Here is a 27,099-nt window from a genome sequence, read left to right on the forward strand (position 1 = left end):
AATGTATTCGCCAAGCCGGTGCCATTTGGATCTTCGATGTCCACTGTGAGCAAGCGCGGTACCCAACGAGTTCTTAGTTTTTTAAGTATCAAATGATCTTGTAGAATGCATTTGACGCGCTCGATTGTTATGCCTGCTGTCTCAACTAAATCGCGGATTTTGATCTTACGATCCCATAAAATAAGTTGGTGAAGAGTCTTAACATCATCTGGCGTTGAAGTCTCCTCTACAGGATGACGACCCGAAAGTTGAACAGCTTCAGAACTTTTGCGTGCTTTTCGCAATTCCCCAAACACTCGGCGTACTGTTGATATTGTGGGCGCAGATCTGCCGTAACATTTTTCTAGCCATTCCGCAGCTTGAACGGTGTTTTTCTCCATTAGAAAACAGTGCTTAATTAGCACACAAAATTCTGTAGTATCCATAAATTTAAATGGCTTTAAAATACGCAACACAGTAGAAGAAAGAATGTTCAAATCAAATTACTGCGCATTAGAGGTGGATACATATCGATAAATATGCATTAACGCTTTTGAACATCGATAAAATGCAGCCCTGACAGCAATTGCGATATATTTATTTATACTGGCGGTGTATTTGCAAATTAAAACTGCGGCCACACTGAACGGTACACCCACCACTGACTGACTGAAAAGAAAAAAAAAAGATTGCGACAAAATCATTTCCAAGCAAAATGTCTCGACAAGCCTCCCGATTAGACGCAAAGAAAGTGGTAAGTTCATAAACCACAAGCAGGGCTCGCCTCCCGATACATCGTTGAAAATAGTATAAGATTAGTAGTTGGCCACTAGTCCTAAAAACGAATAACATAAGACAAACATTTGCAAGTGCCACCCAAACCCTCAAAATCGGCTTCACATTCGCTTTTGCAGTAAGTGATATATTGTGGGCGAGCACAAAGTAGCGCAACCTGCGCGCTATGGATAACCATTTTAGCAGTAACCACCGCACAACAGCAACGCCAGCAAGAATGAGCACCAACAACAACAACAGCACGAACAGCAACAACACCAACGTCAACAATGTGGTCAACAATCCAAATACAAACAACAACGCTGCCACAACAACAGCAACAGCCACAGTTGGCGGCCAGCCGATACAAGTGATACCGATGCCATTGCTGCCAGCGGGTGCCGCTCAAATCATAATTGGCCAGCAGCCTCAGGCGCAGGGGGGCGCGGCAACTGCGGGTACACTGCAACCACAACTGATACCGCTGCAGGCAAATCAAATCATGCTACAGGCGACACAACAGCAGCCACAGATGCAGGTGATGCAGCTACCCGATGGCCAAACGCTGTTCTATCAGACACCCACCATAACATCGCTGGATCCGAACACAATTGGAGCAGCCGCCGCAGCAGCAGCGGCAGCGACGCCGCATTACGTTAACATCAATGGTCAGCTGGTGCAGATAACCACGGCACCAAGTGCGAATCAGGCTACAGCCGCAACAGCGGGCCAACAGATCATAATGTTGCCACAAATGGCAGCTGTGAATGCGGCAGCTGTGGCAGCCACAGCAGCAGCCAATAATGCGACCCAAGGCGGCAATGCTGTCATCAGCAATGTGCAGCAGCAGCAGCAACAACAACAGGCGGCACAGCTGCAGGTTCAGGTGCAAACTGGGCCAGCTGTTGGGAGCACAACAAGTGCTGGTGTCGCTGGCGGCAACAGCAGCAACAACAGCGGAGGCGGCAACAACAATGCAAACAGCAGCAGCGCCGATGTCAGCACAAGCACCACGGGCACGAATACGAATAGCGAGGAGGATGAGAACTCCAAGGGCGAGGCGGACGAGGAGCCGCTCTATGTGAATGCCAAGCAATACAAGCGTATACTGATACGACGACAAGCGCGCGCCAAACTGGAGTCACGCATACCCAAGGAGCGTTGCAAGTACTTGCATGAATCTCGTCATCGGCACGCCATGAATCGGGCACGCGGTGAAGGCGGTCGTTTTCACTCGGCGCAAGAGAAGGGCGATCAATCGGGACTCGATGGCATCAGTTTGCCGCTGACACCGAGCGGCGGAGCGACATTGAGTCGCGGCACAGCGAGAGCGCCGCCAAAGCTGATAGCACCACACCAAACGCCAAGCATAACCATAACGGCCATCAAGTCGGAGTGAATGAAGCGCAGTTGTTGTTTGTAGATAGAGCACACACCCCAATTTATCATTAAGTTAAGAATGTAGCTTGTAAGTCTGTCTATAGCAATTAGGACCGAACTCTGGCAAATAAATTTGTATTTATTGTAAATCTGTGGATCAACTCAACACGCTGCACAGCATAGCTGTAGCAAAAGAAAAGCTCTAACCATTTCGATGATGTTGGCTTGGATTCATTGTCCTGCATTTCTCTTCTTTCATTTTGGTCGCAGAACTCGGAGTTCCTCACGCTCACCTATGGCGCCTTGGTCACCCAGATGCTGCGCGACTTTGAGAACGTGGACGATGTGAACAAACAGCTGGAGCGCATCGGCTACAACATGGGCATGCGTCTAATCGAGGACTTTCTGGCTCGCACCTCATCACCCCGCTGCCTGGAGCTGCGTGAGACAGCGGATCGCATTCAACAGGCGTTCCGCATCTACTTGAATGTGCAGCCCACAATCTCAAATTGGTCGCCAGCCTCCGATGAATTCTCGCTGCTCTTCGACTCCAATCCGTTGACAGAGTTCGTTGAGCTGCCCGCAGATTTGGCGAATTTACGCTACAGCGCCATACTCAGTGGCTGCATACGTGGTGCTCTCGAAATGGTTCAGCTGGAGGTGCAATGTTGGTTTGTCCAGGTAAACAATATATTTGTATTGTGTGTGTTGTATGAGGAATACTTTATTGGTTGTTCTTGTTCTTGTTCTGAGAGTGTGCTTGTGTGTTTGTGTGTCTCTTGTAGGATCAGCTGAAGGGCGACAATGTGACGGAGTTGCGTGTTAAGTTCGTGCGACGTCTAGAGGAAGCCATACCAGCTGGCGAGGATTAGAACGAGAAGACAAAGAGAAGAGATAGTTTGTTTTTTTTAAATGTTGTTCGTGATGTTAGGGCGTACAAAACAAATTGTGAGAAAGAAAAACCAAAAAAAATAACAGCAGCAGCAGCATAAAACAACAATTAGAAAACAACAAGTGTTTAGTTTGTATTTTTATTCGACTTTATACAAATTCCAATATTATATAGAATATATATAGATATTATATAAACATAAAGCATTAAAAACAAAAACATTGTGTTACAAATTGTTTAAGCATTAGACGAAAGCAATTTTTGATGTATTCATATTAATCATTTTTTATTATTATACCCGATACCCAGAGGCTGAAACTTCTATTGCGTCCGTCTGTCTGTCCGTTTGCACAAACACAAATATCTCAAGGACTTTAAGAATTAAAGCTTTGATTTTTGATATGCAGCTTAAGTTTTCAAAATGCAAACGTTGGCCATTGGATTATATAAATATTTTGTATTATAAAATGTTTTTCTTTGCATGGGTAGCGGGTTTCTTTACTCGATTATCTTGGCTGTTATTATCATGTATTATACTTTTTGTTAAGGCGGCTGAAAACAAAATGGGTTAAGCTCTGTAGCTTTGTTGCTAATGCGGCATCAATAATCATCGTGATTATTAATTCATGTGTATGTTGTATAACAAATAACAAAACATTTTTTTTAACATGGAATACTTTCGTTGTCACAGGCACAATATACAATACTTTGGCTTTTTGATTTTGGGCTTATTACGATTGCTTGATAACAGTTGCTCTGCTGGATTTTCGTGTTGTTGCTGCTGGATTATGATGGTTGATTTGGTTAGCTCTGCTGCGGGCAAAGCATTAGGTTGAGGTTGCGGCGTGTCAGCACCTTGCGTAAGGCTTGCAGCGTTTTCATGCAGATGACGACACAGCAGCCGTTGGCCACGCCCTCCGCTGGACTCTTGCAGGTGCAGGCGTTGCTCTTCACGGCGTCGCTGGCCGGCGGCAACGATGGCGTTGACGCTTTACTGGAGCAGCAGCCACTGGCAGCAACGGGCGGAGCTGCAGCTGGCGCACAGCAGCCGCCAGCTGGCGGAGCTGCAGCTGGTACAGCTGGTACAACTGGACCACAGCCACAACCGCCAGCTGGTGCAGCAGTTGCTGGCTTGTTGCCTGAGCAACAGCCGCCTGCAGTCGGAGCTGGACTACAGCAGCCACCACCACTTGCCGGTGCCGGTTTCGGTGCACTCGAAGCGCATCCACAGCCGCCGCCAGTTGTGGTTGCCACAGGCTTGGCAGCGCCGCCACCACAGCAACCGCCACCGCCGTTGCCGCCGCCAACTTTCCCAGCTGCTTGTCCGCCACTCATGGAAGCCAGATTCTGCAGGAGCAAAGCAACATCCTCGATGTTTTGGTTCATTTCCGCTTCGCGTTTACTCACTTTTTTGCTGCTGTTGCTGCTGCCGCAGATGCGTTTACCGCTGCCGCTGCCGTTGGAGCTGGCCAGCGTTGTAATCGTTGTGGTGGGCTTAACATTAACCGGCGGCTTTCCGGCGGCGGAACAATCACCGCCATGGCAGCTCTTGGTCTGATCACACTTGCAATTGGTGCAATTGCAGATGCCCGCATCTGCTGTGATCTGCTTCAACGTTGGCTTATTGTCTCGAATGTCCAGCTCCACGAGGCCAGAGGCATCGCTGGGCACCTGGGCCGCCTGCTGCAGTGTCTCCTGCAGCAGCGCACTGTTATTATCAATGGTCATGAGTATATCGTTGAGCAGCGATTCCGTTTCCATGTCCTCATCGTTGTCAAAGCTGTCGTCCTTGAGCAGTTCCTCAATATTCTGCTGATTCAACTCCAGTGTGGGTAAAGCATTGGATTGCTCTGTAGCTGTAGTTGCAGCTGGGGCATTGTTCATTTCAATGTCCAGCGTTGGCGTTGGCAACGATAGCGTTAGATCATCCATGTTGCCGGCAATGGCATTGCCAAAGCTTTGCTTTAGATCCACAAAACTAGGCATCTCGGTGGGCAGGACAACGCAGGCATCGGTCAACGGTGCCATGGCCATGATGGGCTTGGACACCAGGACACCAGCATCAATCCAGGGACTGGGTATCTCCTCCTCGGCGGCATAGGACACGGGATACGCTTGCGATGTCTCGGGCAACATGAAAACATTGGACAATTGCTGCAACACAACGCCGCTGTCATTGCTCGTCGTCTCCGACGAATGACTGCTGGGATTTAGCAGCACCATGTCCGTTTGCACTGGCTCCAACTCCAATTCCTCTTCGAGATGTTCCCCTTCTTCTGGTTGCGTCTCTTGCTGCTCGTCGTCTTCCTGCTCCTGGCGTTGCGTTTTCTGTGCACGTTTCGTTTTCTTTTTTGCCCTTGTTAAGCAGCTGCCGCTGATGCGTCTTCTTGTGCGACTTCAAACTGTGCGACGTGCTAAACGACTTCTGACAACTGTCCTCTTGGCATGGATACGGCTTCTCGCCGGTGTGCGTGCGTCGATGCGTCTTTAAGTGATGGGACGCCGTAAACGCTTTGCCGCAATCGTCCTCGGGACACTTGTACGGACGCTCCTGTGTGTGGGTGCGCATATGCTTCTTCAGATCACTGAGCGTGGTGAAGCACTTCTGGCACATTTCACAATTGAACGTCTCGCCATTGTGCAGACGAAGGTGGGCGTGTAATCTGTGAGTGAGATAAGCAAATGGAATATGGCAAATGGCAGTGTTTTGATTAGACAATGATTAGACACCATAATAAAAATACTGCATAGTTTATTCTCGGCAATCAGCTGCTGATTTTTTTGACTCACCTGTAGCGCGTGTTGAACGCCTTATCACAGCCACTCACTTCACACTCGTAGGGCTTCACCTTGGTGTGAACACGAACATGGATCTTCAGGCTGTAGGATGTGAGGAATGCTTTGTTGCAGCCCTCTTCCGTGCACTTGAAGCTGTAGTCACCTGCACATCATATAAACATAATTTATTAGTGCCTAATTATTTTAATTTTACTAATTTGTTTTTTTCACTAAATTATTAATAAAAAAAATTGCTTATTGATGTTGGCAAACACAGTACAAGCAATACTACATTACTGATTGTAATTGGTTAACAAGTAACGTTTTTTCCAATTTGCAATTGCAAAACATTTATTATTATTATTATTATTATTATTATTACTCTGCTTAGTTTTTAATTATATATTTCTTTATAAAATTGAAAATAACTCCGAATTAACAACTTTATTTAGTTGTTGGCGCCATCTTTAAGTGCTGCCGTGAAACAACCCTGTCTTTAATAGAGCGTAGACCAGTGTTGGTTAATTGCATTCATTGCTGTAACGCACGCTTAAAAAGTAGCTTCAAGCACTTAAAATCGTTCTAATGGAAAATGCCTCGATTGCAAAGCTGCTAATGAGTACCATTATATTGAGGATTATGAGGAAGACACCACAGTGGATGAAAGTTATGATGCTGCACAAGATTAAAGCGAGGGAACATTAAAAGGAACAGTGACCCTTTCAACAGATATGTATGTACATATTACATGTATGTATTTACATACATATGCATGTATGTAGATAGCATACTCAACAAGGTAGACGAATTGGCACGTGCCGATATACAATTTGAATTGTTAAACGTTGGCAACACGCTAATGAAAAATGGAAGAACACAACGTAATTGAATTGCATATGTATATACATACTATATGAATTATAGTTTTCTATATTTATCAGGGACCGAAAATAACAATTCTTTTTTCATCAATACGCTAATGAATTCACAACAAAACAAATTATACATATAAATTCTTATTTTTTATTACATTCGCTCTGATGAAATTTCCAAGTTTTGTAATTAGGCTTATTTTCAGCGATTGTGGTCTACAATTTAAAAAATTACTTAAGTGATTATTATCGTTGAATAAAAGCAAATTACATCTAAATTTAATAAACGTTCCCTGAGTTTTAAATATGTTGTACATTTTCGATTAAACTCACCTGTGTGGGTTTTTAAATGCGTTCGCAGATTACCAATTGTGCTGTAGCTGCGATAACAGTTCTCATAGTTGCATTTATAACGGCTGAGAGCTTCGTCGGAACTCTGCTTTATAGTAGGAGAAGGAAGCATCACAATAAAAATGTTATAAATTGATTAGTTTTATTGTAAAACCTGTAGATTTTTTTAATTAACTGAGGGTTTCGAATATATATATGTATGTATGTAAGTCATTAGGTCATTAGGTATGTGTGTGTTATGTTTATGTACTCGTAAGTCGGCCAATAAATAAATAAGTATGTGAGTATGTAAAAATAAGCATGCAAAATATAGAAGTATATACTTGTAATTTTTTGAGTTTTACAATATATTGCATATATAGATTATGTTGTAAGTATTGGTATTTTTAGAGGAGATCAAAGGATCACTAAAGCTACGCACCAAAAGTTGGCTGTTGAGAAATATGAAAAGTGGTTAACAAATTGAAGCAGCGAGGATCGTGAGCGGGGGGGGAAGTGCGCAACAACACAGACTCCCTCTTTTGTTTTTGTTGACTAGCTCTACGACTATCGATTATTTGGCTTTCGATTAATTTGCTAAAAGCAGCGTTACAAACGTTAGTTACGTTACGGCACACGTTTTTTTTTGCGAGTGTGTTTGGGTGAGGAGGGGGGACTGAGTACCTCGTACGCCATCGCCATCAGTTGATCTTCTTCGGTGTCCTTGTGCAGGGCGCCGGGGTGGATGCAGTGAGCCAGCTCATCGTCCTCATCTGGCTCATTCTGCTCTTCGATATTATAGCTGAAGGAAGATCGTTCGTTGTTATTCATTCGCTCTCACAAAATATATCGAAATCTCGCCGGTTTGGAAGCAACAACATTAACAAAAAGAAATGCGCCGGGCGAGCATTGCTGCTCTTTTTTTTTTTGTTTTTAATTTGTGTCAGTGGGCCGTTAAAATCATGTATATACATATACACCGCAATTACACATACATACATACATATGGACGCATGCACATGTATGTATGTGTGCTTGCTGCACAGATTAGTGAGGTTAGAGAGCGCAACGAAAACAACAACAACAACGGCACCAAAGAGAAGAAGAACAACAGAACACATTCATTAATAAACAGTTGACAGCCAGCAAAGCAGAAACATCAGTCAAAAAGGAGAACAACAAAAACATAAACAATGGGAAAACTAACGACTGATTTGCTTGAAGTGGAAACCCCCACTAAGCTTTAATAACCAGATTAATTAATATTTAATATTGTCATGGTCAAACACGACGTCGAACGAACTATAAAAGCAAACCTAAAAGAAAACACACTCACTCACACACACACACACACACATAAACAAAATATTCGATTTGGATAAACAACAAGTGCGTGGGCGAGTGGACGAAGATTGTAGACCAAGGAGGGAGAACAAGGTGGGACGGAAGGTACGTCTACTAGGCAGCCGTCACTATTTGCGATATTTGCTGTCCCTGTCACGGACACAGCTGGCAGCAGGCCCCCCTTCCCACTGTCCCGACAGCATGCCTGCCATTCCTCCCTTTTCTTATATATCTGGCGAGCGCTGAAAAATGAGAAATATGATTGAGGTGGAACACTCATGGCGATAAAAATAGCGTGGCGTAGACGTAGAGGAGGCACAGGACGGCCAGCAACAACAAGAAAAATTGGAATATGATTGTACTATAAATGAAAACAACTACAAAGAATAGGCTAGCCACATTGTGAGAAATCATTTAAATTTGAAAATTGGCATTAATAGATACACAAATTAATCAACAGTTTATCTTTAATGATTAACAAGGTGACAAGACACAAAATTTCAATAGAAAATCAGTTCAACCAATAATCGTAAATTTGCGACTGCAAAAAATACAAAATGGCTGTTCAATGGCTTGGATAAAAAGAGGGGGTGGGGTATACAACAAGTCACGGAAAGTTTTCTAATCAGTGTGTGACTAAGTCCAACTGAGCATCGTATTGCCATACTGATAAGACACACAAAGTTCCAATACGAAATAAAGTGCTAAGCACGTCGCCAATTCATTTAAAGCTAGATTTAATATTTTCAAAATAAACAATTAACTAAATGATGATGCGAATTATAGCACATTGACAGTTTCACTGGACAATAAATGCTCTAGTTTTTCAGAATATTCTGGAATTGAATTTCACAACGCCTCGAGAAGCGATTCATTCTAAATGGAAGCCGGCTATTTTACACCAAGTGTGAATGAATTTTGGGGAAAAATACAAAACTTGACTAAGTTTTTGTATGTATACATATGTATATATTTATGTGCATGTGTGTTTTTATTTTGTAGTGGGGGAAATCTAAATGCGTTCATCGGCGTAATTATTTTTAGACCAAACAAACGATTTGGATACAATCATCGCGTATCGCAGAGTAAGAAGCAGAAGGCGGCTGCAGCAGCCGCAGTAGCAACAAAAACCGTTACATTCTCATTGCCATCCAAAATCAAATACATACACACAAGCATGCAAAAATATATGAGTGTGTGTGTGGGGTGGATGAGTACCGGCGAACACATATCAGGCAATTAGCAACAACATGCTAACATTTCGGACACTTTACGGACGCGCGTTGTAATAAGTGGACATTGGAATTGTTGAAATTTGCCAAATTTTCGCATGGGCAAGCAAAAATTAAAAAAAAACTTTTAACAGTCCGATATGTGCATCTAATTAGTTGGCTGCAACAACAACAAAAGAGAAGGCAAGCACGTCACATTAGAGCAGACGGAAAAGAAAGCATGCAACAAACAGATTTGTGTGGGCAGTGGAAAATGTAGCTATGGGCATTAGCCATGGGCGGGGGTCAAGCTAGCAAAGTGCAAACACCTGCCATATTTCAAAATGACAAATGAGCAACGGTAAAAAACTAAAGTTGAGTTATCGATAACAAAAGAAAATACCGTAAACAGTTCTGTGAAGCATGCAATGAGGATGTGCAAACACCTGCCCAATCTTTTTCTAGTAATAACAACAAAACAAAGTTATCGATAAGCAACTTGATATCAATAACAATAACAAACATAAATGGTGTAAGCAGTGTTGGAAAGCATGCAATGAGGCTGCCAGTGCTTACTACCTCGTCCCAAGTGTAAAATATGCAGTTGTAGTAGTAGTAGTAGGTGGAGATGGGGTTGAACAGCTGTTGTTGTTTTGCATCTCTGATGTTGTTGCTGATGTTTTTGTTGGATCTTCCTCATCGTTTGCTGGCACCATGCTGAAGGATACCACTGTCGGTGGCTGCACCTGAACAAGCTTTTGATTTTGAAACTGATATTCCAGCGTAAAACAAATGTCATCCAGATTATAAGTGCCCATTGTTGCTATTAATGGCATCGACGACGTTGTTGTTGTTGTGTGCATTGATGATGAAATATGGGATGTGGGCGAGGATGTGGTGTCTGTGCTTGTGTGCATGTTTGTGCTGGTTAGCAACAGGGGTGCAGTTGTCAACGGTCGCAGTGTAAACACCTCGTCTCCGTCGTTGTCATCGTCGTCGACGTCCTCGTCCATTTTTAAGGTCTGGGTCTGTGCTTGCATTTCCTGTAGCGGTGTCGCTGATGGCGCACCGTATAACGTGTATGTTGTTGTCGTCCCTGTCGTTAGCTCATCATCATCAACATTATCGTCCGCCTCAAGTGTTAAACTTAAGCCTAATGGTTGCAGCACCTGTTGCTCCCCAGTCGTGGCCTGACTGTTGCCGCCATAAATGCTGCCGTTGCTACTGCTGTTGCTGCCATCGGTTTCCAATTTGGGCGTTAACAAAGATGCTAACAATGCTTTGTCCTCAAATCCATTAAAGTCCAGCTGCAGCGATGACGCAGTCATTGGTGGTGAACCAGTTAACGATGTGCGTGTCGAGTTTGTATCATAATCCCTGCTGTCTGATAAGGAATTTCCATGATTGGCCGTCTTCCAACTGTGCTCGTAGTATTGCTGTTGTTGTTGCTGTTGTAGTTGTAGCTGTGCGCTGAGCGTCTCATCGCTGCTTGCATCCATTTTGTACTTATATTCTAGTATTCCACACACTCACACACACATACATATATATCAATTTCACGCATGCAGTTGTTTTTCTTATATCACTGTGCAATGCCGATACATATATGTATATATATATATATATATATATATTACAAAAGAATTAGAAAATTATAAAGAGCAAATACACAGCGGAGATCCGAGCGAAATAATCACGTTCGCGCAGAGCAACAACAAAGATAAGACTAGCGATGGAAGAGGGGTTGTAAGGTGTTTATCGATATATCGATTGAACTACTCTTATTGGGGTATTTTATCTTATGCGGGGGCAGCACAGGTTTTAGTGAGAATATTTGTTGAGAAAGGAACTATACAATTTTAATTTTTAGTGAGATATTAACTAATAAATATTACAGCATCTAAAGCATTAACATTCTTGTTATATATTTCAAAAACAGAATGTTCTCTTGTAGAATGTTATTTTGTAGAAATAGCCCCCATATCTATCGCAAGTGTAGCCAAACTTTAAATTGTACGTTAAATGGTCCCAACGGAAGCGGTATATTTCGTATATTTTTCGCATCGAAATGGTAAATTTCGAAATCCGTCTTGCGGTCACGCTGGTACATATACAAAATTCATTGATTTTGTCAACGTAAAAAAAAACACACACACTGCGCATAGCTCTGCACAGGCGAAACACATTTAAATTAAAGTTAATTTAACGCAAATAAGGAACGCAGCAGCAGAGGAACAAAATGCAAGACACGCAAGACAAATGCCAAGTGTGAAACGAGACCCACGGTGGAGTCCAATAAGAGTTTCTCGATGACCTGCTGGTGCCCAATAACTAATTTCCAATAAGAAAGAAGTGAGAGAAAAAGAGCATACGGTAAAAAGTAGCAAAAAAAACAGGGAGGCACAATTAAAAAGGCGCAAGCAAAAGACACTCACAAACAAACAAAAGAAAATAGAAAAGCAGCAAACAAAAAGCAAAAAAAAAAAAAAAATGACAATCGTTTTGGAGGAATAATATTGGGTGGAAGCCAAATTGGAGCTGCGGCGGCCGGCCGTAAAATGCCCAGGAACAACACTTGCAGGTCAAGTGAATGTGCAGCTGGTGTTAACGATAACAATAACGCCAACGATAACGATAACTGCAATGGTGACGGCGATCAGGCTAACGGTCAACAGCACGATGGCATTGTTGCCACCACAGCAACCGTTAAGCAGGAGTTCGATGCGGCGCCGCCCGTTTGTCACAGAAAATCAGAACGTCGAAAAATCGCACGCGACATTTTCCTGGTGTTCGAGGAGCAGCCGAGCAGTCGAAGGAGGCGCGGCCGCGGCGGAGCGCGAGGCAAGTGTACGCGAGCCAAGCAGAAGTTCGGGCATCTAAGCGTGGCCAAGACGCCAATGCGCAGCAGCAACACCAACAATAATAACAGCGGAATCAGCGGCAGCAGTAGTAACAATAACAACAACAACAAGAGCAGCGTCTTGCGGGAGATCAAAACAGAACCAAAGTGCAGCACAGCAGCAGCAAATGTAAGTGCAACGGCAACTGCAGCAGCAGCAACTGCAACAGCAACGGGATCAACAGCAACGGAAGCAATAACGGGAGCAACAGCAGCAGTAACAAATGCAACTGCAACATCGGCAGCTGCAACAGCGGCGACAGCAATGCTGCAACAGCTGGAGCCAGAGAAGCCGCCGGCCAAAATGGCCACAGTGAAACTTGAAACCAAAACAGCATCAAATGCAACAACAGCAGCAACAGCAACAGTTGCTGCAACGACTGCAGTAACAGCAGCAGCTGCAGCAGCAACAGTTACTGTTGCGCCACAGTTGAGCCAAAGCAAACAACAGTTGAAGACGCAGCAAACGCCGCCGCCAGAAGCAGAAAGATGTGGGGAAGCAGCAGCAGCGGCAGGAAGAGCTCTGGCTGCCACGCCCACAACGCCCAGCGTGAATCCGATTTTCCTGTGGGTCAAACAGGATGACACACGCATCGTGGAGGTGCGCTGCGAGGATTACGACAAACGCAATCGCATACGCCTCACCAAGACGACAAATGGCTGGCGTTCCATGCCACGCACGGACGCCTCCTCGAGTCGCATTGTCAAGTTCTTCCATAGCGGCGTTGCGCAGGTGAAGCGCGAGAAGCTGCAACATCAGCAATCCATGGAGCAGGAGGAGGAGCTGGCACAAAAGGAGCAGCAGCATCACCACCATCACCATCAGCTGGAAGAGGAGGAGCAACAGATGACGCACAACTGGAGCGTAGTCCAAGAGGATGAAGAGCAACACCAGCAACATCAGCAGCAGCAGCACCTGGAACAACAGCAAGTGATGGAGGAAGAGCAGCACCACTTGGATAAGCAGCCAGCGCTAATCGAGAGCGTGGTCGTTGTGCCCGCCCAGCAGCAGCAGGAGCAACAGTCGCTGGAGGAGGCGACGCCCGACTTTGATGCGCTGCTCGATAGCGAAACGAATGCATCGACCAAGGCGACCAAGACGAGCACCACGAATAGCAGCAATCCCAATACACCAACATATCAGAGCACGCCATCGTCGCCAGCGCCGTTGGAGCTGCAACTCTGCCCCAAAACAGGACTCTTTCTGCCCCAGGGCGTGGCTGCCGAGTTGCCACACAACGACGAGGTGGAGGAGGAAAAGGAGGAGCAGGAACAGCAAGCTGATGTTGCCGCCCAAGACGTGGAACTGGAGCAGCCAAAGAATCTAAAGGATCTGCTCGACGATGCGGATGATCTGCTGCTGCAGCAATGCAGCAGCGACAATGGCAGCAACAATGGCGTCGAGCTGCTCGATTCGCTGGTGAAGCGCAGCTGCGAGGATAACTTGCAGGGCACAACGACGACGACAACGATGGCAACGACGACGGGAACGGCGTCGGGATTGAGTGCGTTCTGTGTGCCCGATGTGGCAGGCAAGGATTTGCCCAGCATACTGGGCATGGACAGCAGCAGCATGGATGATGCACCCAAGTGCCTGTCGTTCAACGAGGCCGGCGAGATTGAGGGACTGCATGGGGATCTCTTCCTGGGCATCGATGCCTTCGACAAGCAACCGGAGACGGTCACCGAGGCAACGCCAGCGACGGCAACCGAAGTGGAAGCGGAGGCGGAAACGGCGGAGACAGCAACGCGAACAGAGCTGGTAGATGCGGAGCTGGAGACGGAGGCCGAGGCGGATGCAGTGGTGGAGAAGTCAACGCAGCCAGCACAACATGTGGTGACCGCCGATGAGACGCCCAAGGATTTGAGCTACAAGAAGCGCGAAGAAGTTTGTCCTCCCTCGGAGTCGCGCAGTCAATGCGCCGTCACCTCCAGCTCCGACATACTGAAGGCCAAGTCACCGGAGCTGCCCGAGTTGCCAGCGGTGGCCAGCAGCATACCCGCCGAGGTGGAGACCACCTCGGAGACCATCAAGAATCTGATACTGGAGCAGTTCCTTAAGCTGAATGGCGGCGCCGGTGGCGGCAACTCGCAACAGCAAGCAGAGCCCATGGATCTGGGCAAAGGGAATGCACGTGTTGGAGCCGGTGGCGATGAGAAGCTGCACACGGTGGTCATCGATGATGAGGATGAGGAGGAGGCGGGCGATGGCGATGTGGAGCCGACGGAACCGTTGCGCAAACGCGCCAAACCCATCAAAATGGACAAGGATCCGGACGCACTGACGCAGCTCAAGATGTTGATCAGCAATCCGCAGTGGAAGGTGCCCGATCCCATACTCGTGCCAAAGGATCGCCTGGGCGCTGTGTTGGCGTCGCCAGCGCGTGAAATCCCGCTGCTGTTGACCACACGGCCAGAGTTGCGACTGCCGGAGGCGTTTGCCTATCCGGAGATCATCCAGAATCCCAACATACTGGTCGTCACCATGGAGCAGCTGGAGGCCATACTCAAGAACGAGGCGGAGCAGTCGAAGACGACGCCAACGACGCCAGCGCAATTGCTGCCGCTGCCATTGGTGCAGCAACTGCCCAGCAGCAAGGCAACAGCCAGTCCCAGTCTCAAGCAACAGCAGCAGCAACAGCACAAGCAGCAACCACCCAGCAAAACATTGGTTACAGCAACACCGCCTCCGCCGCCACCTGCAACCACAGCTGCAGCATCCAGTTCGCCAGCTGCCGACTCCAGCATGTCCACGGAGTTGAATGCCACAACGTTGGCGCTGCTGCAGCAGATGCTGTGGCTACCGTACTTTGGCCAGTTGTCGCAGGAGTTCTTCAAGACGCTCAAGGATCCGTTGGGGCTGCAGCGCAAGTTCATGAGCAATCTGCTGCCGCTGTACAACAGCCAGTTTGGGCTGCAGCATCTCGATGAGCTCTACAAGCATTGCCTCAAACAGAAGCCTGCATCCGAAGCCGAAGCACCGCCAGCAGCAGCAGCAACAGTTGCGCCAACAGCAACAGCTGCTGTTGCTGCCACCTCGCCAGCAACACCGACCAAGCCGCCAGCTGCCTTCAATGGCTTCAGCAGTCCCATGGAGCTGGCCTTCATGCAGAAGCTGCTCCAGCAACAGCAACAGCAGCAGCAACCACAACAGTCGAAGGCAACATCACAGCAACAATTGCATCTGGAGCACAAACGAGCGCGTCGTGAACACGATCATGTGGCCAAGGCGACGCCGCCAGCTGTCACACCAACTGTTGCTGCTGTTCCAAGTGCTGCGCCAGCTGCCGCTGCTGTTGCTGCTGCCCCAGCTATGGAGCACAAGCCACGCCTCACATGCAAGTCGCTGTCGAATCTGCTCGAACCGGAGAGCAATGTGGTGCCGTTGTTGAATGTGCCTTTCGATGCACTACGTCGCTCTGCCGCCATGCACAACAGCCACAACAAGCCCGCTTCTAGCCAGGATGCCATGATGAGCAGCGGTCGCCAGTTGCGTTCCAGCAAAGCCTGCGTCACCTACAATCCCCTGGAGCAGCAGTCCAAGCAATCGCAGCAGCAGCAACAAATGCAGCGCAAACGTGGCAACATGTTGGCACACGAGTTGCAGCAGCAGCAGCACCAACAGCAGCAGCAACAACAGCAGCAGCAACATCATCAGCAGCAACAGCAACACTTGGCGGAGGCGGCAGCAGCAGCGGCTGCAGCTGGTGGCGCTGGACTGGATGCAAATGCCGCATTGTGGCATCCACTCTTTGGCAGGTAAGTGAAAAAGTTGCGTTCAATGTTAAGAGCAACAGTTTAAAGCAGCCATCTCCACAGCAATCCGAAGCAGGGCTACAACAGCCCTTGGCAGTGGACAACGGTGACGGCAACTGGCGAATGACAGTCAAGCCGGGCTCACAAGGAGCCAGCAGCGGCAACCCACAACAGCAGCGGCTACGAGGAGCAACAGCAGCAGCAACAGCTGGAGTATGGCAACAACTACCACGCCAAGCAACAGCAGCAACCGCTGACCTCAGCAGCAACAGCAGCAGCCAACAATCAAAATAATCACAACAACAGCAGCAGCAATAATAAATTCTGTTATGACAACATGTTTGCCAGCAATCAGTTGCTCAATTCGTATCTGTATCAGAAGAATGACGATGCCAGCAACTATATGACAGAGCAAAGCTACTGGCAGCAGCAACAGCAGCAGCAACAACATCAACAACAGCAGCAACATCAACACCAACAACAGCAGCAGCATCAACATCAACATCAACAGCAACTGCAGCAGCACCAAAAGCAGCAGCAGCAACAGTGGAGCAATCACAACAGCAATCAGCGCAACAGCAGCAGCAGCAACCAGAACAGCGGTAGCAACAATCAGCGCAATAACAACAACAACAACAATAGCTATGCCAACAATTATGCCGCAGCAGCAGCTGCCTCAATGTACATGCAACACTTTAATCCCTACATGCAACAGAAGGCGGCGCTGCTCGCCGAAAAGGCGGCACAAGCGGCAGCCGCTGCAGCGGCAGCATCAGCGGCAGCAGCAACACACGGCAGCAACAGCAGCAGCAGCGGCAACAGCAATAAACATGCTCGATACGCGGGCGATTATGGCTAAGAAAGCACTTCATATAATCAACAACAACACTTGCATATTAACATATATAGAACTATACAAATATATATATAGTAAACTTATATATATATAATATATAGGCATATACTATAGTGGCAGGACGTTTTAACGCAAGGAATTGTCAAGAGAAACACAAAGAAGCATCAACAAGGTAAACGGAAAACAACAATAATTAAATGAAAAAACACACAACATAATTATAAACAATTAGTAAAAATTTGTTATTGGTAGTTTGTTAACAAAAAAAAACAAAACAAAACAGAAGTAATGAAAAGCAAAAGAAAAAAGATAAACGTAGTAGAACGAAGCAGAATGCAGAAAACAGAAAAAAAAAAACGAAAAATGTGGAAAATGGAAAATGGCAAAAGGATAAAAGATATATATGGAATAAGGCAACCTAATTATTGTATTATTGTTAACCCAAGCTGCGTTATATTATTATGATTATTATTATTATTATTATGATTATTAACTCGTGTGTGTGTATATAGCGTTTTTATCTAGATGTATTACACTTAGTAAGATCCCCCTCCCCTCCTCTCTCGTCCCGCCTCCCCCTTTGACCCCCTCTAGATCTAACCTACATAATCCTTGCTGATCCAAATTCGTTCCTCAAATCATCCGCAGCGCTAAAAGGCAATTTTAAACTATTTTGTATTCATTCCGCAAGAGCAAAGCTAAACGATAAACGGTTTTTTTTTCTGTTTTTCATTATTCATTATTATTATTATGATTATTATTACGATTATTATGCTTATTATTTATATATGTGACGAAACAAATATCGAATCCCCTTCAACATGTGCAATCTTCTTAGTAAGAAGTTCTTACATTAATCATTTATGTTTTAGCAATCAAAACAAAAACAACACAAAAAAATATGAAAAACAAAAACAACACAAAAAATCACAAACAATTTATAACGAGAAATGGCAAATGCAACATGAAACATGAGAATAAAGAAAACCCTTTTAGAGAATTTCGCTGATAAAGGCAACAGAATAGCAAAAAAATAAAAACAAATCTTTTTATTATATTGAATTGGTATGGAAGAATGGCATCGCAATGCTGATCTGGAGTGGAATTTCAGTTCAGACTTAAGGTAAGTATTTCCTGGAACAGATATTGTTTTTTGATTATTAAAGTAAAGTGTATGGTTCCAAAGAAACACACTTCAAAAAGTATAGAAAACAAAAAGGATTTATAAAAGCTAATAAGTAATCGTCATAAAAAACTTTTTTTATACTCGCTACCTCCAGGAAATTTATGTGACAGGCAGACAAAGGCATGTCCCTCCCTTAAAGTATATATATATATTCTTGATCAGCGATCGTCATAAGAGTCGAGACGATATAGCCATATCCGTCTGTCCATGGATCTCAGAGCTATAAAAAATGTCAACTTCCACCCCTTCAAATCCATTACAATGAAATGAAGCTGGTGTACATATAATAATAACTATGTTCTTTATAATTCCTGCAAATTTGGTTGCGAACAGATAAAAAATGTAGCAGTTATTTAAAAAATACTTTTGTATTGGGAGAAAAGCTTACTTACAACGGGCTTTAGTGGATTTGACTAACAATCTGGTATATTTTGTACTCTATGGTATATTTTGAATATAGTGATATATCAATAAACTAATTTACTTTCAAAAGCCTTTTGTATATTTTAGGATTTTTGCGGTACTTATGATTAATTGGGTATATTTTAAAATGAATATTGTGTGTATGCGTAGAGGGTATCTTACAGTCGATCCTACTCGACTGTAGCTTTCTTGTTTAAGATTAATATTGTGCATGTCCAATACTTAGCTTTTTTCCCTTGTAACTTATCGTGGAAAAGCGCATATATGTGTGCAAAGTAAAGGTCGTGACTCGTTCTGCACATAGTAAATACTATGCAGATAACATAAGTGATTGGCTCTCACTTAAAGGCAAATTACTTTTCAACGAGATCCCAGTTGACGGCATCGTTTACAGAAATTTCTCGAAAGAGAAATACTTGTTGCCTATGCAGCAAGATTATAACAGATGCTGTTATCTATAGATAAGCGTGTATATTCTAAACATAAAGCTACAAATATTCGATGATAAGATGAGCTTAAGAAATGAAATACAACAGACAACGCTTTACAGTTTTACATATAGAAATATATATTTTAATTTCGGTGTATATTGATAGATATATATACATATATAGTATATAAATGTATATGTTATTTTCTGTATAAATACGCAACTTGTTCACTTACTTACAATATTATTGAATAATTTTATCGTTTAGTTAAAACCACAATCTAATTTTCATTTGCATTTTTTTTCTTTCCGTTTTTTTTTTTGTTATTTTATAGTATTTGTTTAAAGCATTTGAAATGCACGCGTGCGAATGTTTTCAGCTATTTTGTAGTGTAGTTTAGTGTAGTGTAATGTTTTGTTTGTTTTGTGCTCCCAGCCGGATCGACGATCATTGAACACCTTTTGGATTGTTATTCAATCTGGCGTTGCGCCTCCTGAAGTCGTGCCACGACACCCTGATAAAATTTGATCTGCTCACCAATGAAGTTCTTGATTGTTTGCTTCAAATGTGTGTCGCGTTCGCTCTTGAAATGCGTCAGCTCGGCCAGCACCGTGTAGGAGACGACATCGGTGCGTCTGTTCACATCCTGCAGCTGGGCGGGACTCATCTTATTCTCGGCCGTAGATCGCTCGCAATCCTTGCGCTTCTGTATGGCGCCCTTGTGTCGAGAGAACACATCCGGAAAGCAGTTCAAGATGCCTCTGTGAATGGAAAAGAGTTGAGAAAGTTAAGGTTGTAAACTTGCTGAGGACTTAAAGGTGGCTTTACATGGCTGTCTTAGATAATAATGGTTATGAAAAGGTAAGTAAGGAAAACTATAAGTAGATTTGTAGAAAAACAGCATAACTAATTTTAAAAGCATTCTGCTTTAGGATAAGGCTAAGTAAAGGCAATTAAGGAAAATTATAAGTTGTCTTAACAGAAAACAGCATAACTAGTGCTTAAAACATTTTGACTTAGGATAAAGATAATTAAAGTAAGAGAACTATAAGTTAACTTAAACGAAAACAATATAACTAATGCTTACAAGATTCTGCTTTGTATAAGTTAAGACAACTGAAATTTGACTTCAAGGAAAAAAGTAGAACTAATGCTTAAAACAAGTAAAATAAGGAAAATTACAATTTGACTTCAATGATAAGAGAGTATAAAATAAATAACTTTCGGTTTCCGTATTTGATAATCATTAGAATGAAGCTGGCAATGCAAACGGCATATTCTTTCTTATCGATTGTGTTCAAAAAGTAAGTGGTCATAAACTTAATTAAATTAACTAGGTATTCCAACTACTCTGATAGTCTTTACACTACGCTACACAATTAATGTACAATTAGCAACAACTTGTTTAACAAACAGTTAATTTAAAAGATTTCTAAAAGTAGTAAGACATTCTAAACGCATTTTCGTCATAAGACTGCAATGTAAAAGCCATCGAAAACCATTTGTGCTACCTGTAGATATGCAATCGATCGGAGAGCGGTATCCAATCGTGTTTCGGCTGATCCATAAACATCTGACCAATGCCAATGTAGATGCCGCCAATGCGACCAACACTGCCAGCCAGCGATGAACCGTTGCGCGTTGGCGCTCGTCGCTCATCTATGTCCAGCGCCTTGGCCAGTTCTGAGAGGCCATCGCCGATGCGTTGGAATTCCTTTTTACTCTGGACCAGCGAACGTTTGGCCATGTCGTTGGAAATGTTGTTTAGATTGCGAATGGCTCCGTCCATGCTGTGAATGAATTGTGTGCCGCTCTCTATCTGGGCATCGACTTTCGAGTGGAGCAAGTGATTCGATGGCGGCGAGATGGCCATGCAATAGTTGATGTCCATGTAGGGATCACGTTCGGCCTTCCGTTTGCCCGATTTCCAGATCTTTTCGTCGGTGCACGTGAGAAAATGATACCATACTTCGCATTTCGAGATGACGGGATGTCGGCACACCCAGTCGACGAATTCCTGCAATTGGACGCGTCGATGCTCCACGAATTGCTCCTCATAGCGTCCCGAGATCTGTTTGTCTGGCAGCGGTGGCACCGGTATCAAGCAGAACTTCTCCGTCAGGCGTTCGTGCAGCCAATCGAAGTGCTTATAACGACGCGACACCTGCGATAAAATGACAGCATTCGTCGATTAGATAGAAATTCAATTTCATTTTCGAAATGCGACACACACAAACACAAAGACACTGAGTCATATGTTGTAACAACAATAACAAACAAGTGTTGAACCCAAACAGTGACGAACTTGGTGACGACTAACAAAATACCCGTCATTCATATGCACGTAATTCCGTTTTCTAAAATCAAGTTTTTATACTTCTTCTAACCAGTTTTATTCTTAAGAGTTGCTCAAAACTATTATACTAATTTTATTTATTTCCCCTTGCCATAAACTCATATTACCCTCTCTGCTTATATTCATCGGGTATAAAAAACACTTGCCACACAAAGTCAGAGACGAACAGAATGGGAGTGGGTAATAAGTGAAGTGCAACCGAGTTGCCCCTTCGCTTGCCCCCAATTGACTTCCAACTTCAACTTCTACTTACATCATCAATGCTTACACATCTTGCTAAAAGATTCCGCTTTAAGTTTCAAGCACTCTTCTACTTTAATTATATTTGCTGGTAAAATTGTGTTTTCATATCCGCCTAAGAGCTAATAAAGTTAATATTTATGTAATAATATGACTAATATAGTTTAAACTATCAAGGCGATAAATCATTCAACTGGCGTATCGATTGTGTTATAAGCTGATTCACTAAAACTATCCAAAAACTAATTTTAGAACAACTGTTTCTTGTTAATATTACACAATTACATCTCCAATTAGGTAGCTGTTTTCTGATTTAAGTTCAATTTGTACAATACAAATTAGAAAACAATCTTTAAAAGCAAATAATAAAGAGTAATAAAAGAAATCAATACGTAAATAAACATTTACATTTTTTAGATAAATACGTGGATGATTTGAAAATATTTTTAAAATTCGCATTTTTGGTTTCAAATTTTTCTTAATTTAGTGAAATTAGTTATTTAAGATTAACTTTACATCTCAAATAAATATGAAAAAATAAATTACATTGAATTGTATTTGAAATATTATTAAATACTTTTGTATAAAATCAGATTAAAAAATTAAAACTTAATTTTCCCCAAAAATAATAGTGAAGAAATTTAAATTCACAGTTCAAATTTCGAAAAACGTTGAACAAAAAAATACGTCAATATTGAATCTTTTTAATATCAATATTTAAGTTTCAATCAAAAAATGACTACAAAAATTTTCCTTTATGAACTCAATTTTTAAGAGATGTAAATAAATGTATAAATATAATTTGTAATCTCGAATTAAAAAAATATTGACTTTTCAATTACTCAAAAAATAAAAAAAATATATTTTTGTTATATTCGAAAACTATAATAAACTTCTCCAAGAAAAACTGCACTTGTTTTGCTAGCTTTGGTCACCCTAAAAAATGGCTTACGGGTATCTTGCAGTCGAGCATACTCTGACTTTCTTGCCAGATTAGTGATTAAATTCTCTGTTGCGTTTGCTGAGTTGCCCCCTTTTAATATCATAAATATTAGTTGTACTCACGGAGATATTATTAAAACTAGGCGTCAGCTGGTAGGCAATGAATGTTTTCATGCCCTTGAATTTGGATTCCTTTTTGGGACTGGCCACAATCACCGTATACGGCGAATGATTCTGTGTCCACTGATATATCGAATCCTCCACTTGCGTAATATAGGCTTTTTCACATTCGGGTATTACTTCTTTGCTGGTGAACAGACCGAGTATATAGGAATCCGAGCTCTTGGCAAACATGCCTTTACGCATGGTCGCTGCACTTGCTCCACCGCCCGTTGCCGTCGAACTCAAAGAGATGCCGTCCTCGCTGGGTGCAACAGGTAGATGCCTGTTGTCGTAGTCGCTAGTCGAATGCGTTAAGCCACTGTTACGTACTCCTGCCGCTCCAGCTGTTTTGCCTCCAGCGGGCGCAATTTCCGAATAGGTTTCATTGTCTTCGCTATCGGACCATATACTGTCATCGTCGCCATCGGGCGTGGGATCGTATCGTGGTGCCGCTGGTATTGGGCCAAAGGGATCGAGGGCTGAGGATTGGGCAGCGCTTGAGTCACCTGTGGTAAATTGACGCGCCTCCGCCGCCGACATCACCTCCACGTATGCCGCTGGGAAGAGACCAATTTGTCCCCGATTGTTTTTGCCCTCCCACCAACCTTCGCCCACATCGCTGCGCGTCACGGTTAGGATGTCGCCGGTGAGAATCGATAATTCCGATGAGCCAGGCTCACCAGAAAAATCGTACATAGCACGTACGTAAGATGTCATTTTGGTTTATTGCACGATTTTAACGCGTTTTTTATCTAAATCCGCTCCCCATATAAAACAAAAATGAAAAAGCTAGTGTCTGAGTCAGTGTGTGTGACTAGTGTGACCGTAGTATGTTTTGCTGATTTCGCAATTGCATTACGCATACCAACATTTAATACTGACATTTAAATTCAATTGTGTTTCATCTTTCGCATTTATGTTTTCCAAATATGTCAATAATTTATATTCGGAATGTCATGCTAAACGCGTTTTCTATTAATTTAAAAAAAACAGCTCAGATTTAAATGTTGCGCGCGCCTTTTTAAAATGCTATGCAACACTAAAAATAGTGTAACCAAGCTTTTGCAATATACACTGCTCAGCGGTATATTTGTAAAATTTTGGAGGAGTGGTAAATTTTGAAATATAACTTGTGGTCACGCTGTGCTCATGATTTGTTCGATTGGATTTTATTAATCATTCAATTGCGCGTTGCCGATTTGTTGGTAAGTGGAGCAAACAGATTTAATATTCTGCTTTCCAGATTTGCAGTTAATATTGTGCGGATTTAACCGGACTTATATTTATGTACAAATCGTTACACACATATATAATTTTACTTGCTAATTTGTGGTCTTCACCGATTTTTTTTTTGATGCAGCAACAGCATTAGCAACAACAACAATAAGTGAACACGTCAAAAGCAAAAAGGAAAAAAGTTTTTGGCAGTTCTCGAAAATACGGCGAAGAAGTAAATAAGCTTATCGGAGTCCTGTGCAATTAACCATTAAACGGAAAGTATAAAAAATGCAGCTACAGGCCAAATATTTGCTATTATGTCTGTTCGTTGGACTGTTTGCCTCATATCGTTGTCAAGCAGCAGGAGGGGAAGGTAAGCAAAGAAATCCATTCGACTGCGTATGTTGAAGTGTGAGTGTGTGTGTGTTCGGTTGCCTGCAGCGAACATTCAATTTGTCATTGTGTGCGTGTACTAAGTAAGCATGTATTGGAATTTTAAATGCCACACTCGTTCGGATTTGTACGTGACCGTGTATGTGTGTGTTTGTAAGTAGGGAACGTAATTGAAGAAGATTTTCAGAAAAGAAAAAAACGAACTTTCTTTTGTATAGGGTTTGACTAGAATTACTCATACTAATATGCCATTTGCTTTTTTGCTGCTTCGTATCTTAGGAGCTGCCGCATCAGCCACCACTGTAACAGTGCCGCCTGCCAATGACAACACCACAACAACTGAGAAACCGATTACAACTGTGACGCCGCCGATAACAACTTCTACACCACCAGAAACAACCACGCCGGCAGCTAATACAACAACAACTGAGGCCCCAAAAACAACAACGCCTGCAACAACCTCAACTGTGAAACCGGACAACTCTACTACTACAACAACAACTACAACCACAACAACACCAGCTACAACAACAACTCCAGCATCGAACACGACAACTACAAGCACCACTCCGGCACCACCATCGACCACTACCGCCAAGCCTGCTCCGGTGCCTTGTGGTCACTTTGATGGTTCATCGTTCATCGGCGGCATTGTTTTGACGCTGGGATTGCTGGCCATCGGCTTGGTGGCCTACAAATTCTACAAGGCACGCAATGAGCGCAATTACCACACTCTTTGAGCCGCCACAGCATTCACGTCGGCCTTCAATGCAGCAGCCGGCGGTGGCGGCGTTGGCGGTGGTTTGTCATCATCATCGGCTGGCAACAATGCCAATGCCACGGATGCCGAACGTGTGCGTTTTGTTCAGCCATCAATACCGCTGCGATCGCCGCCAGCACAGCCACCACCACCACCTCCAACGGCTCAACATTTAGTCGGTCAGGCATCGCACTCGAATGTGGCTAATTCACCATCGGCCAGAGATCGGCTGCTGCTGCATACGTAATTTATCTCGGGGGAAATACACAACAAATCAACAACAACAACAAAATTAGCTATCCAAAGAGCCCCGATTAATCTCTATAAAAAAAATCTTCAAAAACATACTTTAAGACCTTCACTACTCCCACTCTCAACAAAAAAAAAGAAACCATAAAAAGTAGAAGAAAAAATACAAACCCCTCTCTCAAGAAGAAAACAAAGTCGGTTCTTCACCTGAAATCGAATCGAAAAAGAGTCCGATGAATCAGCTGGCTCCGTATTCTTCCCTGTATCAGCAATTATATATATACTATATACAAACACACATAAATATATACATATTAATATATTAAATATTATACACATTTCGAATGGCTTTTATGAATCACATGAATCGCGAATCAAGTTGAGTTTCGTCTGAGCTTTATCAGCGAATGTAAAGCGGATGTTCAACGCCTTAAAAAGTACTATATATATGCCCTTAAGCTTGGCCATGAAGATAAAAAACAACAACAATTAATAAGCATAACAATTAAAATAATATATATGTATAATTGAATTGAACGTTAAGAGTATAAATCGCACACTACACAAACAATAACAGCAAATATGTGAGACTGTATGGGGAATATATACTTTTGGGATCTCCCCGAATAATGTTTCGATCGGATCTCAAAAGTTAGGTGAAGCATGTTAAGTAAATCGGAGAAAACACACAGTGTTTATCTATATATTCATTTGCTAAAGCGGCGAGCAGATATAAATTTTGATTGTATTTACAAAACAATTAAAAAACAAAATGAGAAAATTATAATAACTATACTAAAGAAGAAATGCTAAAATGAAAATAAGTAAAGAGAATGTCACTCATAGGGATGTAAGCAAGCATATTTGTAAATCGGTTCGAACCGAATTAAATTGCGTTCTCTGTTTTTTGTTTTCGTTTTTATCTATTCCTATTTGCATTTCGAATATCACATTAAATGCTGATTACTTTTGCTGATATAATTGCACCAAAACACAACACAACCCAACACAAACATACCTATACATGTACTATATTATATATCTAAGCGTGTCCGTGTCTTACTAAATAATCGATAGCGCAACAACGCCTGACACGGCATCGTAACTTGGAATATATTATAAATGGAAGAGGAGCAGTTCCCCCTCACCCCTTACTCCCTGTGAGCACATACACTGATATCAGCGGGTCCATTTTGGAACCGAAAACATATTGAGAGAGAGAAAGAAAAAGAGCGAAAAAGTTATACTATAAAATGTACAATATGCGATTGTTGAATATTTGATATTTTTGAACGTGAACAACACATATGAATCATCCTTAAAATGCATCCAAGCTACCAGTTTTCCCTTCCCCAATCCGCACTTATTGTTAGACCTCTCCTATTCCTCAGCACCAACTAATTAATCTCATTACCAAATCTCTTTATATACAAATATATATATTTACCCTATAGGCTTAAATATCAACTTATGTATGTATGCAGTAAAACTCAACCGGCTTATTCAAAAACAAATACCTTACTATGTATGTATGTATATCGTGTACGATAATAAATATTTTAACAATTACATTTGTCTATTGTATTATGAACTTCTGAAGTCTGGAAGAAATATAGCAGTCAAATTTTAGCTTATCTTGAAAAAAGAACAAATGCAACAAAGAACAAA

At 43.0% G+C, this 27,099-nt stretch overlaps 6 protein-coding genes across 6 annotated transcripts; 4 read left to right on the plus strand and 2 right to left on the minus strand.

Moving 5' to 3' along the window:
• The first annotated feature begins 611 nt into the window (after positions 1–611).
• LOC132789032 (trafficking protein particle complex subunit 3) lies at positions 612–3,108 on the plus strand. The gene is made up of 3 exons (XM_060796764.1): positions 612–733; positions 2,404–2,814; positions 2,919–3,108. The coding sequence occupies exons 1-3, from the start codon at positions 695–697 to the stop codon at positions 3,003–3,005; spliced, it is 537 nt and encodes a 178-aa protein (XP_060652747.1). The 5' UTR covers positions 612–694; the 3' UTR covers positions 3,006–3,108.
• On the plus strand, positions 628–2,282 carry LOC132789030 (nuclear transcription factor Y subunit alpha). Its single transcript, XM_060796762.1, has 2 exons — positions 628–733; positions 894–2,282. Exon 2 carries the CDS (start codon positions 941–943, stop codon positions 2,150–2,152), a length of 1,212 nt encoding a protein of 403 aa, XP_060652745.1. The 5' UTR covers positions 628–733; positions 894–940; the 3' UTR covers positions 2,153–2,282.
• Positions 2,925–11,213, minus strand: LOC132789024 (uncharacterized). Its single transcript, XM_060796756.1, is given in 6 exon segments — positions 2,925–5,365; positions 5,367–5,688; positions 5,816–5,966; positions 7,009–7,111; positions 7,690–7,807; positions 10,140–11,213. Coding segments are annotated over 6 exon segments (3,150 nt in total). The 5' UTR covers positions 11,060–11,213; the 3' UTR covers positions 2,925–3,829.
• Positions 11,214–11,633: 420 nt separating this feature from the next.
• Positions 11,634–17,548, plus strand: LOC132789023 (uncharacterized). Its single transcript, XM_060796755.1, has 2 exons — positions 11,634–16,218; positions 16,279–17,548. Exons 1-2 carry the CDS (start codon positions 12,119–12,121, stop codon positions 16,340–16,342), a joined length of 4,164 nt encoding a protein of 1,387 aa, XP_060652738.1. The 5' UTR covers positions 11,634–12,118; the 3' UTR covers positions 16,343–17,548.
• Positions 17,549–19,392: 1,844 nt separating this feature from the next.
• On the minus strand, positions 19,393–23,644 carry LOC132788593 (sorting nexin lst-4). Its single transcript, XM_060796078.1, has 3 exons — positions 22,773–23,644; positions 20,623–21,275; positions 19,393–19,872 (listed from the first exon to the last, which is right to left on the minus strand). Exons 1-3 carry the CDS (start codon positions 23,526–23,528, stop codon positions 19,581–19,583), a joined length of 1,701 nt encoding a protein of 566 aa, XP_060652061.1. The 5' UTR covers positions 23,529–23,644; the 3' UTR covers positions 19,393–19,580.
• Positions 23,645–23,921: 277 nt separating this feature from the next.
• LOC132788595 (sialomucin core protein 24) lies at positions 23,922–27,000 on the plus strand. The gene is given in 3 exon segments (XM_060796080.1): positions 23,922–24,016; positions 24,172–24,402; positions 24,702–27,000. Coding segments are annotated over 2 exon segments (813 nt in total). The 5' UTR covers positions 23,922–24,016; positions 24,172–24,317; the 3' UTR covers positions 25,430–27,000.
• Positions 27,001–27,099: the final 99 nt, after the last annotated feature.

Source organism: Drosophila nasuta, chromosome 3 (genome assembly GCF_023558535.2).
Source record: "Drosophila nasuta strain 15112-1781.00 chromosome 3, ASM2355853v1, whole genome shotgun sequence".
Taxonomy (NCBI): domain Eukaryota; kingdom Metazoa; phylum Arthropoda; class Insecta; order Diptera; family Drosophilidae; genus Drosophila; species Drosophila nasuta.

Coding starts and splice junctions, on each gene's coding strand:
- LOC132789032 (XM_060796764.1), top strand. CDS start 695: ATGTCTCGACAAGCCTCCCGATTAGACGCAAAGAAAGTG. Junction 734..2,403: donor GATTAGACGCAAAGAAAGTG/GTAAGTTCATAA, acceptor TTTTGGTCGCAG/AACTCGGAGTTCCTCACGCT. Junction 2,815..2,918: donor TGCAATGTTGGTTTGTCCAG/GTAAACAATATA, acceptor TGTCTCTTGTAG/GATCAGCTGAAGGGCGACAA.
- LOC132789030 (XM_060796762.1), top strand. CDS start 941: ATGGATAACCATTTTAGCAGTAACCACCGCACAACAGCAACGCCAGCA.
- LOC132789023 (XM_060796755.1), top strand. CDS start 12,119: ATGCCCAGGAACAACACTTGCAGGTCAAGTGAATGTGCAGCTGGTGTT. Junction 16,219..16,278: donor TGGCATCCACTCTTTGGCAG/GTAAGTGAAAAA, acceptor CCATCTCCACAG/CAATCCGAAGCAGGGCTACA.
- LOC132788593 (XM_060796078.1), bottom strand. CDS start 23,528: ATGACATCTTACGTACGTGCTATGTACGATTTTTCTGGTGAGCCTGGC. Junction 21,276..22,772: donor CTAGTTTTAATAATATCTCC/GTGAGTACAACT, acceptor ATTTTATCGCAG/GTGTCGCGTCGTTATAAGCA. Junction 19,873..20,622: donor GATCGATTGCATATCTACAG/GTAGCACAAATG, acceptor TTCCATTCACAG/AGGCATCTTGAACTGCTTTC.